This window comes from Carassius gibelio, chromosome B23 (assembly GCF_023724105.1).
Source record: "Carassius gibelio isolate Cgi1373 ecotype wild population from Czech Republic chromosome B23, carGib1.2-hapl.c, whole genome shotgun sequence".
NCBI classification, from domain to species: domain Eukaryota; kingdom Metazoa; phylum Chordata; class Actinopteri; order Cypriniformes; family Cyprinidae; genus Carassius; species Carassius gibelio.
This window is the reverse complement of record NC_068418.1, coordinates 20669511-20687116: the sequence shown is the minus strand read 5'-3', so window position 1 is coordinate 20687116 and position 17606 is coordinate 20669511. Positions and strand designations below refer to the sequence as shown.

General features: G+C 38.3%; 1 protein-coding gene across 3 annotated transcripts in view; it reads right to left on the bottom strand.

The window, feature by feature from the left end:
- The window catches only part of chchd6a (coiled-coil-helix-coiled-coil-helix domain containing 6a), a 68349-nt gene that overhangs the window by 38013 nt on the left and 12730 nt on the right, over positions 1 to 17606 (bottom strand). For 2 of the 3 annotated variants that reach the window (XM_052593980.1, XM_052593979.1), the window contains 3 exons: positions 14833 to 14856; positions 13003 to 13086; positions 2204 to 2274 (listed from right to left, as the gene is read on the bottom strand). In XM_052593980.1, coding sequence (XP_052449940.1) covers positions 2204 to 2274; positions 13003 to 13086; positions 14833 to 14856 — 179 coding nt within the window. The remainder of the gene's footprint in view (positions 1 to 2203; positions 2275 to 13002; positions 13087 to 14832; positions 14857 to 17606) is intronic. The other variant, XM_052593981.1, reaches the window with a different exon arrangement.

Here is a 17606-nt window from a genome sequence, read left to right as displayed (position 1 = left end):
TGAAACAGTCTCTTGTGGTCACCAAAGCTGCATATATTTGATCAAAAATATAGTATTGTGAATTATTATTAACATTTAAAGCAGCCATTCTTTCAGTCGCTAGTGTCACAAATCATTATAATATGCTGATTTTCTGCTAAAGGAAAATTTATTATCATCAAGGTTGAAAATGGCTGTGCTGCTATACATTTTTGTTGAAAACTTTTTTTTTCAAGACCCTTTGAGTAGAAAGTTCAAGAGATCAGTATTTCTTTAAAATTAAATACATTTGGAAAGGAAAAATGCTGTAAAGTTTACCAAATATTTACTGTTGCTATGGATCCATTTAATTCATCCTTTCTAAGAAGTATTCATTTATTTTAAAAAATCTTATTGACGGTAAACTTTTTAACTATAGTGTATTTTTAGATACTAGCAACACATATCATTAAAAAAGTCAGTTTTCAGGTCAGTGTATCTTAAATAAAAGGCAACAAGAACTATTTTATTTTTATTTTAAGAAACGAAAAACAAAAATGTATCTGGAGTTTTGACCATGGGTAAAAAAATCGTAATTATGATTTTAATATTTGTTTCGAATGTATGGGCGGTGCTGAAACACCCCTTTCGTCCCTTCTGTACACCACCGATATGCGGCAACCGCTACAGACTATGCATTACCAATTTATTTATTTTTTTAAGATCATTTTCAACTGGAGAGATGTGGCAGGCAAGCCAAGCTTATTAATCCTGCAGATTCTTTGTCGTGCAGGCTGCCAGTGGCGCTTACAAGATAATAATAATTAATTTAAAAAAATCTATATTTTCACGACTGCTGCACAGTATTGACAAAACAGAAACTAAATTTTTTTCGTAAACAGTAAAATGCCATTTGATTTTTACTGTATGTGATCTACAACGACATGGAATAAAATATGATACATTTATGAAAATCTTGCATTGCAGTTCTGTGTACAAGTGCACAGATTATAAATTACAATTAATTTTAATCAAACAAGAGACTACATTAAAAAACGCAGAAGATAATTAATATTTCTGTTCTCCAATACCCAAGTCAATGCATTATTCTTTCCTTTTTGTATTAATGTTTAAAATATTAAAAGTAATTAGTTAAGCACACAAACTTACTGAGGGACCAGGGTAAGCTATGACAGTCATCATACAGCTGAAATGTGAATGGACACTGTTAAGCTACAAATAGAAAAAGTGGCCAGAAAGAGGTAAAGTACTGTTGTGGAGATGGAAGAAAAAGGGGGAAGGAGAGAGATGCGATTTTAAAAAATTGTGTGAGATCCTCAGCCTCAGTGAATGGCGAGCAGCTCTGGGCGGCGGTGAGGTCATGGCGAGCTACAAACAATCTGCATTAATTACAGCAGCTGGAGATTCATTCAAACCCAGAGAGAACAAAATGCCTCTGTCTCCTGCATAGGAGAAAAGAAATTGCCTTCTCAAATCTCAAATGCAATTCAACTTCACCAATTCTACGCCCAGCTTAAGAGAGGTGGGGAAAGACAGATAGCAACCACAACATGAAGTTGATAGCAAAGAATAATAATCGACGACTGTGGGGAGGGTTTCTCGGATGTTGCATTCACGTTAATGAGAATCTGGCCGTCCATCCTGGCATGTTCTGTTCCTTTCACATGCACTTACTTTCATTCTACCATTTGCAGAGAAGGGACAGAAATGACCTATCTCCATAGAAACCAGGCCATCTTCCTTTGAAAGCAACGGAGCAAGGCTACGACAGAGCCTCGCTTTTGACCCTATCATCAATTATAGACTATTTTCAGGGAGTAAACTAGAAGAGAGCAGAAAGGCTTACCTTGCCGCCAACATGATCATTAATTTAATGAAACATCTTCAAGGCACTACATTTTTTTGTCTCTATTCAAGAAAGTTAAGGTTATTAGGAGGCTGTTATCAACCAGAAAAAAATAACCACTTTTATTTTCAGGCGTGTTTGTTTAGTAACTGTTCGCATCAAGTTTTTGAACTTGCAACCTGAAACATCAAGTCTTCAAATTTAGGTGACGAATTTTTATAATTAATAATTAAACGAAAAACACTTGCATGAGAATCTGCTTGTTCTTCTTTAATGCCACACCCTGCCTCGAACACAAGTAGATGTTGCTAGTGCTCAATTACAATTCAAACATTTTTGAGATTTAAAATAAGTGACAATTCTGTAATCTCTCCTTACTTTATATTGGCTTCGCTCCTGGTTGCAGCGGTGTGGAACTGTTCAGAGTACATTTTGAAGCGTTCCTCATTCTGAAATAACAAAACAATAACAAAACACTTTCAAATTAATATCTCAATAAACAGACTACTAGAATGTAGATAATTATACAATTACCACAGCACTCTAGAATAGAATATTATTTACAATTATTGGCAACCTCATGTTGTACGCTTTGCATCAACTTCTTTCAGAAATACATAGATTTCAAAAGGAAAAATGCATCATCATGAGAAGACAATTATGGCATTTTTGAAAAACATTTACATATACATTTCTGATTTCCCCTCTTCAAGACAAAAATGAAACACAAAAGAGCCAAATAATGAATGATAATGTTGAGCTACACTACAACATGATTTAATCCAAACAGCCAAGAGACTTTTCATTGTCTGTATAAATGTAAGGTTTCCAATGAGGCGCTAAACACCAGTATTATGGAGCAAATGTGGGGTACAGCTGTTTTAGATTATGATGCAATGGGTAAACAAAACCATTTACAATACCTGCAAGAAACAAAACAAAATTACATTGTGATATTTTATTTTTCTGCGATAAATATTGCGATATGAAATCTAATCAAATTTTTTCTTACAAACAAAAATGGGGTAAGCACACTTACATTCTCATTTAAAATGATTTAAACATCGACACCATCGTGTCAATTGATTAATATGCGCGAGGGAGAGAGAGCAAGACAGCGCTCGTGTTGTTTGAAGATGTTGAGCGTGCGGCCGGGGCACGCTCGCTCTCTCTCGCTCTCTCGCTCTCTCTCTCTCGCGCACTCTCTCTGGCCCATACAGTTAATGAATAACGGATCAACTACGACAGCCTACATCGCACATCCTGCAATGTGACTATCGTGAATTCATACATCGCGATATCGATGCTTAAAAGACACATCGTGCAGCCCTACATGCAACTGATTGGCAAGTAGCTTGATTTGGCTTCATGGCTGTGATATAACTTACAGGAAATAATGTTGTAAATAATCTTTAGTTTATTTGCACAGACCAATCATTTTGCTTCAGAAGACCTCAATATATCATCAGGAGGGATGGGTATTCATTTGGAGCCACTGACTTGCATTACATGAATCAACAACCACGGTTTCAGCTAAAAATCTTTTTCACTGCTCTATTGTTCTAAAAAATAAAATTAAAAAGTCACCTGCATCTAGGATGGCCTGTGGGTGAGTAAATTTTTTGGCGAACTCTCGCTTTAATTTTAAGAATAAAATCTGTTCAACCCTGACTTCCCATTTCAACAGGAAATACAATAACAAGAGAACTGGATTCGTCAAGCCACCGAATCACTATGGATGGGCCTACTTTTTTGACATCGAATAGGCATTGTTGATGTGTAAATGTGGGCGGTAATGCAGTAATGTATTCATAAAACTTCTCCATCACCAGCAACATCAAAGTACTGAATCTCATTCTACATGCATCGTGAATCTGTAGAAAATGTAAAACAGCATATGAGCGGGTCCATTAACATTTGCAAAATAAAGAGAGAAAACTGTTCGGAGTATGACGCAGTCTAGCAAGATTATCAACACACAGACGCAAATACATTTCCTGAATCCCTTTATCCTTTCATGAAGCAATCCCTGACAGATCTTCAATTCAGGGTCATTTTAATTCCCCAGCGGGAAACACTTAATGCTATAAAATAAAACTAATCCTCAATTAAACAAGCGCTCTCCTGTCAGGGCAAGTGAGTTTAGGACCCTAATTTTGTAAATGAAAAACACCTACAGACTTGAAATAACTGTTGAGATTTTCATGGGGCCTATGGATACTTTCAAAGCCTTTATGACATTTTCCAAGTCTCCATTGCAAGATAATGATATCTGACCATCATCACAGCCGCTATTCAGCAGTTGACACCAAATGGATTTATGCAAGAAATAAACAAGTGACTCTAAATGAGAGCATAGAGAGGAAAGATAAGGGTTACCGAAATGAAAACCCCCTCTTGCATCCTCGCATGCATTAGAGCCGAGAGTCCCTTCCTGTAGCATCACAGCAGGAAGGGATTTGTTCGCTATAATCACGCAGCTGCCACCTGCTTTGTCATTCTCCTCTTTGCTTGGCACTGCCCATCAGTGACACCCTCGCCTTTCAGTCACAGCCGCTGCATTTCTAACCAAATCAGCATTTTAATCTGTATCAGGCAGCTATGCTTCACTGCAGGGTGCATTTGCTGCAAGACTTCCTCCCAAGGACGAGCACTTCCTGTGACAGACAGGTATCAGCACTGGGGAATCAATGGACCCAAAGCATTAACCATCCATTATGCTAGACTGTAACCCATGTTACTATACTATCAAAAAGAACCTTCAATTTTAGAGCAGCATATATGAAAATATCACCTTTAAAAATACAAAATAGTGACTTTAAATTGCATGAAGGTGTCTTAAAATAACTGTTTTACCATATTTTTTGGATCAAATAAATGCATCCTTGGTGAGTAAAAGAGACTTATTTTGAAAATATTAATAAATCTTACAAACCCCAAAAGTTTAAATTGGTACAATTACAAACATTTTACTAAGCACCTAGTATAACCATTGTCCTAATTTAAGTAAGGTCTTAATGAACAACAATGCAACCCTGCTTTTATGAATGTGTGCAACTGAATGGTAAGGATTGTGGGTAACAAACAATTTAATACTTCAAACAATAAAAACACTGTCAGAATCTGTTTGCACTTAGCGACAGTCTACTCTTAGAACAGCAAAAATGACTTTTTCACAACTTTAAAAGCCATGTCCAGGCTTCCTGCGGGCGACTAAATAACCAAATCAAGCAAGAACCATAAATATGAAAATTTGATAAGGCTGAATATGCAGAAGTGACATAATCAGACGTTTCTTCAGCGCATCAGCGCTTACTTTGTACATTACCATACCAAGATGCAACACTGCAAAAACGCATGCAAAAAAAGTCCCCGTCTTGATTGTAATGCTGATCCACATCCCTGCTTCTCGCCATTACAGAGTCAACGAGCTATTACACCCTTGAAGCCCCTGACATCAACGCACACCCAACACAGCATGAAAAATCGGAGAAAGAAAAAAAGGAAAGGATAATTCTGCTTTAGAAAAAAAATGAAATTTTAAATACTTTGAAGTAAATTAATTTCACATTCGCCAGCGCTAGTGCCCAAGGCCAGAGAGGGCAAGATATTTGCCACTCTCCTCGCTGTCCAGGTGAAGCCTGCCACATCCGTTTAGGGAATTTCTAGAGTGAGGGCTCCCGTTGACAGCACGTCAGCCCGGCTGCCAGGTTTTCAGGAGGATTATTATCTCGTACCCATGCTCAAGTGCTTCAAAGTGCTTTGCAACTAGTGACAAGGGAGAAAGAGCGGAGTGGGGGGGGGTCTAAAACAGCGGGGCAATAAAAAAAATCTTGTCTAGAGAGTGCGAAGCAGCTAAGAGCGGGACGCAGACATGAGTGGAGAAGATTTAGTGGGATTAGAGAGCGCCAGAGCTAATTCAAAACGGTGGCGGAATGCTGCTGTTTACAGCTTTTGCTTTCACTGGCGCTAACTCAACGTCTTTGGAAGAATTTATGGATGTTAGGCGATTATGTGTGCTACCTTCAAAAAGAAGGGGGGAAAATGCACCGTTTGCTGCGATAAAAGCATTCCCCACTTGCGGCATGGAGAACATTCCTGCGGTGGCTCATCTGCGCTGCCGAGATAGACTTCTTCAGCCACACCTGCCATTGACGGGAAACGGGAGAAGCGGGATGGATATGCCACACCTCTCAGAGGTCTGTCATGAAGATAGCCCCCTTCCGAACCCATTCCAACCCCCCTGCTGGGGTAACAGCAGTCTGAGCAGACATGCCAACTGCCTGCATTATCCCACTCCCTTGGTCTGACTGTGTCACACGGCAAGTAAAGCCTGGCTGCAAACACTCTGTGCGCCTTTTATTGCCAGCTTCTGATCCCTTTGGCAAACGGCGCTTCCTTGTAATGAGGTAAATATAAATACTGGGGCATCTGACACACTGGGTTGATCCTATTTGCTATTAGACAGAAGATAGCTCGTCTGTAACCTCAATGCGTGTGAGATAGCAGTGTGTATGTGTGTGTATAGGTGGGAGGGGGGCTCCCAATGTAGAATGTTTATTTATGATGATCGCACAGTAATTAGCACTGGGTCGCCATTAATCCTCACAGCCTGTGACTGCCCTGAGCCAGCGACGGAGATTGACACAATGCGGACCACCCCCTCATGCCCTGACGGAATACTTTTGTGGCATAAATTTAGTTAACCGCTTCCATACTGCCTGCCTGAGAGCGAATGTTAGACTGTAAATCAGGGCTGTGCGCCATTCATTCTGAATTTGAATTGATTTTGAATTGAAGCAGCAAACGAGCAGCAGGACTGTAATTCAAATTTGAATGAAAAAGCATAAAGGTGTCAGATGATTTTGCTAAAAAGAGCATTATTTGGTGTATTTGGTGTAATGCAATGTGTTTATGCGGTTTAAGTAGGGATGCACCGGTTGACCGGCCATAAATCGGAACCGGCTAGTTTCTGCTTAATATACGCGATTGGCAATCGGCCGTTTTTTTGTCTTTTTCCGGCCGATTTTTCCGGAAGTGCGCTCACGTGCACAGACTACATTGTAATTGTTCGCTATGTCATTTGTGTGGACGTATTTCGAAATCTGTGCGCAGGACACAGGCAGCCGATCAGTACTGGAAATGCAGAGCTACATGTCTGAGCCGGTCTGAGGCACAGATAGCAGGAAGCGATCAGCCGTTGGTGTACTGGCGCATAAATAAGAGTCGCTTTCCTGTGTGCACTGAAGCTGCGTGAGCTTACTGTTACTGGTCCGAGCCCTGAACACGAGTAGACCGTGAAGAGATATTCAGATCAACTTCTTACGTGTTGGATGAGAAACGAAACGGACTAAACTGTGACAAAACTGATTTTTTTTTTTTTTATTAGAACTTGCATACACGTTTGAAAAGCCAGAAATAAACGTCAGTTCTGCATTAGGTTGAATAATTTTATTATACCTTAAAATTACATAGACTTTATTTGATTTAAAAATCACCTGCTGTAGCCACTGACAAAAAGTGTTTCATTCATCCAATTAAAACATTTTAGGGTAATGATTCACATCTATATTTTTTTACTTGAGACAATAAGTTATTTATTTTTCATTGGCTCAAGTAAAAAAAATATAGATGTAAATCATTACCCTAATATTTTATTTTTTTAATTGGATGAATGAAACACTTTGCATCTTTGTTTTATTCGCACAAACTAAAATACTGAATGCTGAATGTGTGTTGATTGTGTTTTTTGGAATATAGAACTATGCAGTTATTGTCTTTAATTTCACATGGTTACAGTTAATCTTTTAATTTAAGGCCAGTTCTGTGTAGTTTCAACCCAATTCAAAAACAAAAGCTAAATGCTGATGTCTATACCATCTATGTTTGTATTGAATATAGGCTACTTATGGTGCAGTTACTGCTGTTAATTTCAGATGGTTACAGTTATTGTTTTCAATAGCCAAAAGCAAGTTTGGTCTATTAAATACCAAATATCTTGTTTATGCACACTTTCCTTCTTTCTTGTTTGTTGCTTAAAAGATAAAAAAAAAACGGAAATCGGTATCGGAATCGGCCAGTTTGCTTGTAAAAAATCGTTATCGGAATCGGCCATGAAAAATCATGATCGGTGCATCCCTAGGTTTAAGGTTCAAAAAACACATTATGTTCCACACAATGTACATTATGATTTCTTTTCTATGCCCCGCCTTTCAGAAACAAGTAGATTTTTACAAAGCTCATCGTTCTGAAAAGCGAGGTGTGCTTTGATTGACCAGCTATCCAATACATTGTGATTGGCTGAATAACTCAAGCGTGTGACAAATGTTACGCCCCTTACCATACTGTGACACCATGTGTCCAGGCGCAACAAATCAAAACCAATAAAACCCATTACAAACAAGGGATTTGTTACATCCAGTGGGGACATAAATACTGACCATAATGACTTATACTGTCTTTTTATGCATTGCGTATCGCTCTGCATAAACATAAAACCTTGTCTGCATTTGTGATAAGAGAAATGACAAACAACATGCACTACTCTACACTGCTAAAACGGCGTTTGAATCATCAGTGGCAAATCCTTTAAATATGTAAACGTACTTACAGACTGTGAGTCAGAAGGCCCAGACTGTCCTTGCAAAGTCAGAACTGTCCCCCTCATCATCCATAAAATGCATTGAATACATCTAAATATTTGAGTTGAACTGTTCCAGAACAGTGTTGCACATACAACTTAACCACTGATTTCTAGTTGTGCCTCTTTTGGACGGCCAAACAAAATAGCTTCTCTTTCACAACAAAACACACAGCGTCTCCACAACATGGCGCTGGCGGTAACAGCGAGAATAAATGACAGAATGACAGAACAGGAGTGCTGCTCCTCTCTGCACTCGCTGAAAAGAGCAGATGCAGAGAGAGAGGTGTGTGCACTGGGAAAGCAAGACCTTGCGCTCATGCGGCCGTACCGGAGAGTCTCAGAGACTAAATAAAGTTTGTCCAAGAAAGTTGCTAGATTTGTCGCTAGTCGCTTTTTTGGTAAGGAGTCGCTAAGGGGTCAGAAAAGTCGCTAAGTTGGCAACACGGCGCGCACCTCGTGGTACTGCGCATGTGTCGAACTCATCCGTCCACACGCATCTGTGGATGTATATACTTTTGAAAGATGTGCAGATGCGGCTTATTCAAGTAACGTTGAATGTGAAGCGTATACGTGCCTCAGGTTCCAGGTGCAGCTCCTTAAGTTCGGCGATCCTACACACACGTGACTGACTGCACGCTCGCACAAACAGGAGGAGCAGGGGTCAGTGTTACTCTCTACACTGCACTGAGCCTGAGGGATTCTTACTCTTTCAGACATTGAGGAGACATGGAAAACAGCGCATACTGCAGGAACGGTATAACAAAAAAAATTGTGGTTTTGAAACAATGACATTTTCAAATCGCGGTATACCTTGAAACCGGTAATCGGCCCATGCCTAGACAGAACAACAGAAAGACAGACAGGACGATGGTCAGAAAAACAGAATGATAGACAAAACCACACACAGAGAGAACAAAAGACAAACAGAATAACCACAGACAGATAGAATGATAGACAGGCATAATAGTAGACAGAGTAGGAATGACTGAACAAATAAAGAGACACAGTAATACATAAAACAATGGATAGAAGGATGGACAGACAAAACCCCTTATTTTGCAGTGTGGAAGAAAGCTATTTTCTGTGAAAACTTCCATTAGCCACTATAGGAAAATAACTAGAAGAATAACAAATAGCAGTAAACCATTGGGTGCTACAAATCAGTCTGTTCATAATTACAGCAATACATTCAAATAGTACAATAAGAAATACCAATTTTCAATATAAAACAGCACAACAAACAGCTAAAAATTAGTGGAGGTGGATTAGACTGGAAGTCTTGACAAATTAAAGTGAAAATGGCCATGCATGCTTCCATGGGAAAAATAAGGTGGATAAAGAACTATCATACAACAGATAGAATGACAGAATAAATGAAAGAATGGATAGAAAAACAGAACGACAGATAATGGATAAAATGACAAAATGATATGGACAGAACGATACTTCCCTTCACTTCCCAGAATGCATTACCTGATAATGTGCTCTAATTGCAACAAAGCTCTGTATTAATTCAAAATGAACAGTTTTCACATCACATCTTCCCATACAAGGACTCTGTTAAAGTTCAGTGAAATGAGTAACTTAGATTTAATATCAACGAACAAATGGAAAACGCTGCTTGGAAGTGTATTATAAATCTGTCTTCGGCTTAAAATAAAATATGAATCAAGTCTGAAAGACAGTGGGGTGTAAATCTGCTGCGTGCGAACAACGTTAACTGTACACCGTGGAACAAATCCCCTCTTTTGAGAGACACAAGCGTTAAATTATCAGCCCGGCAAAGCCACCATGGATGCTGTCCCAGAGTTAATATTTCCCTTTGCAATCCTTTGTTTTCGCATCATAATGAAGCATGTACCAAAAACATTCATCTCCATCTCCTTCCCCCGAATCACTGGGCCCAAAGTGAATAAACAAAAAGGCAATTCTTCAAGCCAGTGAGTGAGCAACCCTCTTAGTACAGCTTATATGAACAAAGCAAAAGGAGCTGAACAAAGTGAGAGAGTCAAATAGAGAGGAATTATCTCTCTAAAGCTGTCAAGGTGGCTGGGTTATTCTCTTGTTCTGAAAACAGCGTTTGATAGAGAGAATACAAATATTGCATCTAACGTGACTTTCTTCAGTCACAGAATATAAAAACGACACCTCACATTAATATTAAAGGAGGAAAGGCCTTGTGATACGTTTTGTTCCAAACACTGTATTTAACCAAATTTGTCTGACGTTACTACGTAACTATGTTTCTTTGACTAAGGTGTTTCAAATATCTGCGTTCTGGGAAATAAGGTGACTCAACCAAATTCATTTGGTGTTACTATGCAACTAGGATGGAATGTTTCCTTGAGAGTCATTCTTTAAATATTGCAGTGCATTCTGGGAAATATGGTGACTCAATGCATTATTGTTACATTATAATGTTTCCTAATGAGAGATTCATCCCAGAATGCACACCAGTATATAAAAAATGTCCTACAAAAAAAATTAAATAAAAAGATATTTGGTTTACTTTCCCAAAATACAGAGCAAATTTCAATATTATGGTGACTCAACCACTGTAGTTAATTAAATTCACTTAATATTATTATACAACTAGACCACAATGTTTATTCATCAGATATTCTTCAAATAATGCTTTGCACAATATAACTTAACTACTGTGGACAACCAAATTAATTTAATATTCTTAGCAACTAGGTTTAATGTTTTTTTGAAAGTAGTTCTCCAAGTATTGCTGTGAATTTCTGGAAAATAAGGTGGCCAAACAGGGATTTAAAGCATGAGCATTTCACTCATATTTGCGAGTAAAAATAAAAGTTTGTGAATTGTAAAATGTATTTAGGAGCATCTGTGGGAAAAAAGTCCCTTCAGATCCTTAAACGGTCCTAATTATCTAAAACTGTATAACAAATACCTGAATTATCCTTTTAAGACTACTTAAATGTAAGGGATGGAAAATGAAGTGCTGCACATTTCAAAAATGTTTCAAAATATGGTGCTGTTTTACAGGTTAGGGGTTTTAGAGCACAGGCAAAGGCAATATTTGGAATACTGGAGTCAACCAAATTCATTTAACGTTACTACACAACTACATCACAGAGTTTCATAATAACATTTTCCTCTTATTGTTTTGCATTCTGAAAAATACACTTACTACTGTAAATAAGCAAATAAAAATTAAATATTTCTTTGGCAGCAGTTCTTCAAATATTGTTGTGCATTCTGGGAAATAAAGGGACTCAAATAGCATAGACTGTCAAATTTGTTTAAAAGATACAACAAAAATCATCTGACGTTACTAAGCAACCAGGTTACAATATTGTTTATTCGGAGATTCTTCAAATATTGCTTTGCATTCTGGGAAATAAGATGACTCCACCAAGTTAACTAAATTTATTTGATATTATTACACTCCTAAGTTATAATGTTTCTTTGTCAGTGGTAGTTCGAATTCTGCTTTGCATTCTGGGAAATAAGGTAACAACCACCCGAAAACCGCCTTTTTAATGGACACCCACTTCCATACAACACAGCCACTGTTACATGCTGGGCCGCTTTCCTACGGCATGTTGGTAAAGAGGGCAAAGAAGCAAATCTCACTTTTTTGCCGGCTGCATGCAGTTGATAAGACCTCAGAGAGAGTGAGCATAGGAAAAAAAAATGGTAGAGGGAGGGCAAAAGAGAGAAAACGAAGGAGAAGGGGGATTGAGGAAAATCACAAATCTTGGAAAGCAACTCGGATTTCATTTGCCAATAGCTGAATGGTTTTGAGGCTTTGGCTGAAGCACTTTCTGCACCATTGCCCCTCGCCACGCCGAGCAAGCCCTTTCCATTTAATGTAACTTTATTCATTTTTTTTTTTTTTTTTTACACCAATGGGGGTCAATCAAGGTGTGAACCCAGTGGATAAAGGCACTCGGCGTTGCTGCCCTTCCAAATGGAGCCAATGCTCTTCAGAATTCCACTTCAGTGCTGTATGAACCATTATGATCTCTGTCCAGTCATTTACAAAGGATAGATGGCTGAAGGTAAGGCAGTGGAAAATGGCCCGTTTGGGCATTATCTCTCTCTGAAAGTGACTGAACGCAGCAGTAGAGGATAACTGGTGCTTTCATCCTCAAATATTATGGTGTAACGAGAGTTGTGTACAAACAGAGGCGTCTCGTCTTCAACAACTATAGCCTTGCGTGAAGCGGAAAACTGACAACAGCGTGGAAACAAGTTCTTAACCACCCACTGATCTCGAGGCTGCCTTCTGCTTACGCATACCTTTCCTTGATGTTCTGCATCATAACTTTTATTTCTCGAAAATGTCAGGGATCGGCTGTGAAAATTATACGGGAAGAGAGAACTTAAAAAGCAGACATTTCAAAGCTTTTCCGAGAAACGTCACAGAAGCCATACTATGGCATTTGAGCATTTACCCACTAAAAGCCTTAGTATCTGTGAGCTATTTCAACCTATCAGCATTTAGCATGTTTAAAAAAATGTCATGGAATTGGAAAAAAATATCAGATAAATTGGGTTTACCAACCTTCTTCTCTAGTTGTGTGATCTGTTCCTTGTAGAAAGCCTCTAGTGCCTTCAGCTCTGCCTCCTTCTTATCCAGCTGTTTCCCCTGGAATTAAGTAAATGAAGAGTTTTTTGTCATTCAAATTGAACATCTTTCTAACACAATTCTAGAGCAGTTGCAAAATTTATTTTTGTAAATAAACACTTTATTACCAAAAAAAAATAAAAAAAAATATAATAAAAAAGTAATGTGCTTTAGACTTCTAGCAAATAAAAACTGCTAAAAATAAAATTTTCAGTGGGAGGTCTTTCAATTGATCTTGAATATTGACCAGTTCCAAAAATGAAGCAGCTTATTCCAAATTTGTTTTGTAATAATTTAATGAAATGTTTACATTTCATTATTTCTAGAAAAATAAATAAATGCATACATAAAAAGAAACACCAATAAAAATAAAAATACATCCTTTTTGTGAAGCCAATAAAAAAAGTTGGCAGTGAATATAAAAATCAGAACTACTGGCCTGACTCAACCATCAAGAAAAAAAATATTGTTAGAGCCCAGAAACCATTGATAAACTTCCTTAAAAATAAATGTGTTGCAAACAGAAAACGACTTCCTGCCCAGAATCGAGCCCTGTGATCTAGCTCTTGATATTAAATTTAAAAACATTTTTATACCATAAGGCTTATAAGCTTAGGACATAGAATGTCCAACTGTCATTTTTGGAATTTCACCATTTGTTGGCATTTCCAAAAGATTCGTCAAGGTTTTCAGGATTTTTGGGCAGCGTATTAGCAAATGCTTTCAGCAACATATGTCCCTACTGGTCCAAAACTGTTGACCATACTCAAGAGAGGCCGGACCCAGGACGTTCCACAACGCAGCTTCGCTCAAACAGCATGAACCAAAAGCTCTTAAAACCGATCTGCCGACTCTGCCAGAGTCTTTAGGAAGAGGACAGCTGGTGTAAGATTTTCAGCCCTCGATTAAAGCATTGAGGAGGATTTACAACACGGAGGGATTCCAAAAGTAAACAGAGAAAGTGAGGACGCAAGATAACGATGTACAGAAGTTTGTAGGTGATTTCATCCATGCATGTGACACTCAAAACAGGTGTGCAATAACTGAACATGATCGGCTCGTTTGGCACCAATTCTGCATGCACAAAGCTGGGGGATTGACTATCTGAGAAGATATGGACTATCTGTGAGCATGCAAACATCTGTGCCATTGAAAAGCAATAGTGGCGATTACTTTACACAGCATTGAGGGATATACAAGTTCAAAGCTGCAAAAAGACCAAGTATTCAAACAATATTCGACAAGGGAACGAAGGAAGCGACATGCTCGCACTCATGCACGCAATCCCCCCTGTAATTAGCTTCCCACATTTTGCCACTCTGTACGAAGGCACAGATACATTAAGCCCAGCGGGGTACGGCATTCACACAGTGCATTTTGCACATAGACACACGTGCACAAGCGCCGTTTTGGAGAGACGCCCCGTGGCGCTGACCGGGAGAGAGGCGCATGTACTGTAGCAGCCAGACAACAGTGCACAACAAAGCACAACCCCAAATTACAGGCATACATAATCACCCCTTCCCTCTGCCTCCTGTCTCGAGCGAGTAGTAAATCACCTCCATCAGCACGAGCATCATATGCAATTTTCTAGCTGGGTAGCTCCAAAACCGCCACGGCGGCCGATACGGTTTGCATGCTCACAATCAGGCTTAATGTATGAAACACCATGTTTAAACAAGGAGGGAACAAGACACGGAGCAATAGGAAGGACGAACGAGCGAATGAGAGAAATGTAACAATGACTGTGGAATAGGCCATGCTTACCCAGGCATCCAGTTCGGAGGCAGGCTTGAGAAAGAGAGAATGAGAGAGAGAAGTAAGAAGGAAATCATCACTTAACAATTAGCTACAGAAAACATTATGCTGGAAATGGTCCCTCAACATTATTAAGACATGTTTGAAACAATTCACATCCATAAATAACGAAATTGTAATTTGAATTTAGCTGAAAACTACTTAAACATCACTGATTCAGTTAATAGTTTTAGCCCTTCAAAACTTTCTCATCCAAAACTGAAAACTAATCTCCGGCAAAAAACGAAAATTAACTTAACCCAAATACAAATTTTATAGGTGATGAATTTCATCTGGTTACATCACCATAAAAGAAAAGACATTTTGAGGCAATGAAAACACTTTTAGAAAAACACGCACTGATGAATCATGCACAATATGCCCAAGGACATCAAGACAGCAAATGGGGTCAGTTTTGATTTAATGTTGACTTTAAGCAATGTTTTTTATAGAAAATTTTGTTAATAGGACCGAATCTTCTCTGACAACTTCAACAAACTGTCTACTGTCTACTTTTTGTGCTTGACCAGTTATATATCAAACATGAAAAGGAGACTGTAAAAGGCCAAGCACAATTCTCCAAGGGATCCTAATTGCAACTGTAAATTGGGTGCTAACAAATGTATTATGTGGTATGGAATTCACTCCTCATTATAGGAGCAGCAGCAGGGCGTTTCACACGTATTTAATGAACATGGAGGAGAGGGTAATCTGGTCTGTTTGCTGAAGCCAAGCGCTCAACACTGCCAGGGCTCTACAGCGATAAGCAAAAGGACAGGCTGAGTTAAAACCAAGAGCTGAGCATCAAAGGAGACCTACAAATAAGGTTCATTTTGCACGTTAACAGAAATCAGCTCAAAATTAATTAATCATTCATTTCCTGTTTTACTTCTTTGTTGCATTCATTAAAATCTATGTTGTTAACTACAATTAAGACTAATAAAAAAACTGTTCCCTTAACTGAAATAAAATAACAAATATTAAAATAAGACTGCTTTAAAAATTAAGATAAAGCTGAAGTACTACAATTGCAAGCTAAAGCTGAAATAAAATTAAAGCCAAACAAAAAGTAGAATAAAAAATATATATATTTAAAAAATGAAATCACAAGCAAGTGAAAAAAAAACAGAAACACTCATTTTAAAATAAAAGCTGACAACATATTTTTCAAAAAAACAAAAAAACAATACAAGACTTTGCAAATACTGTTATGGTAAATAAATAATATTAAATTGACCACTGATGAAAATTAATTGCACATTCATTGAGCCAATCACATCATCACCTATATTCTATCTATATTTACACTAATCTAAGGTTGTTGTATTTCAGGTCAAGGTGACGTGCTGTTTGCATAATATTTTACAGATGTCTAAAATGCGCATTTAGTGATGTCCTAAAGCAGGATAGCAGTGATATGATAAGAAACCCATGTTTAATACATACTTAAATGCATTCATAACAATAAACACTTATGTAAACACTTTACAGCCTACCTGTTAATATAAATTGGCCCATTAACAGATTTCAGTTTATTTGTGGTCACGGGCGTGAATATACAGGCTATTCTGAAATATGAAATACAAAGTTTAGCTAGAAATAAGCTACTTTTGAATGCTGCTCATTCAGTAAGATTTTAGTGCTGGACATTAACATTTTAGTTTTCGTTTTTTAAATCATCTGCAGGTACCAATTTCTAAAATGCCATTTACAAAGCTACAAAGGTTGAGACTAAAATAGAGTCACTTTAAGTTCCTTGAGAGGCTATGACAACTCTTAGCTGAAGAATGAAGAGTTTGCTCCCTGCTGGTCTGATGACGGCAAACTCATCACTTTGTCTCAAAGAACTCTCTGAGCCTGTTGAGAGCCACACACACACAGCTCCTGAATACACACACGCCTTGTCATTTCTTTATTTATCCTCTTTAAATTCTCTGTGGTGACAAAGCCAATCTGATGGGCGTGCTGCACTCATGTAACGCTCTGTTTGGGATCTGGAGCAGGCAGATAATACTCAGGCAAGCATGAATTACACTGATAAGTCTAGAAATGAGCACTGCTCGGAGTTGGTTTACCGTAAACAATGGTGCATGCGTGTGTGTTAGGCTGTAACTCAGCATCCAGGCCAGGATAGATGCAAAGTGACAGGCCATACAATCAAGAAAAAGTGAGGAGACTGGAGGAATGATGAACTGAAGGCTGCTAAACACATTACGTCAGCTATAATGTGTTATCACAGTTCTCCATCACACCTAAAGTTTCAGCATGTAGTTCCAACGGAGTTGCTCTACAGCTTCAAATAACATAATAAAGTAAATCATAATAATATTGCTTACTAAATTGACATTTACATTTTTACAGTTCCTAATATTGTTTTGGGAGTCTCTTACAATAAGATTACATGCATGCAAGGTCAAAAAACGCTTTCGTTTGCTCAAAATATGCATTTAATATCACCTCATTTTCCAGCGATTCTCAAATGATTCATGAACCTGCTCTGCTCTGATTGGTCAGATGGCCTAGTCTGTTGTGATTGGTCTAGTGTACAGAGGTGTTGGAAACGATACGCCCATTTCAATAGGTCTGCATTTTGAACGCTCTATTCGGTTGTTAAGTGATGACGTAAGAAGCGCTGCTTCCGGGTCCAAGCCTCAACTCGCTTCACTTGAGAATACGACCTCAGCAGCCGTTTATGAGCACTGTTTATTCATATTAATCATGTAAGCTAAACGCTTTCAAACTTA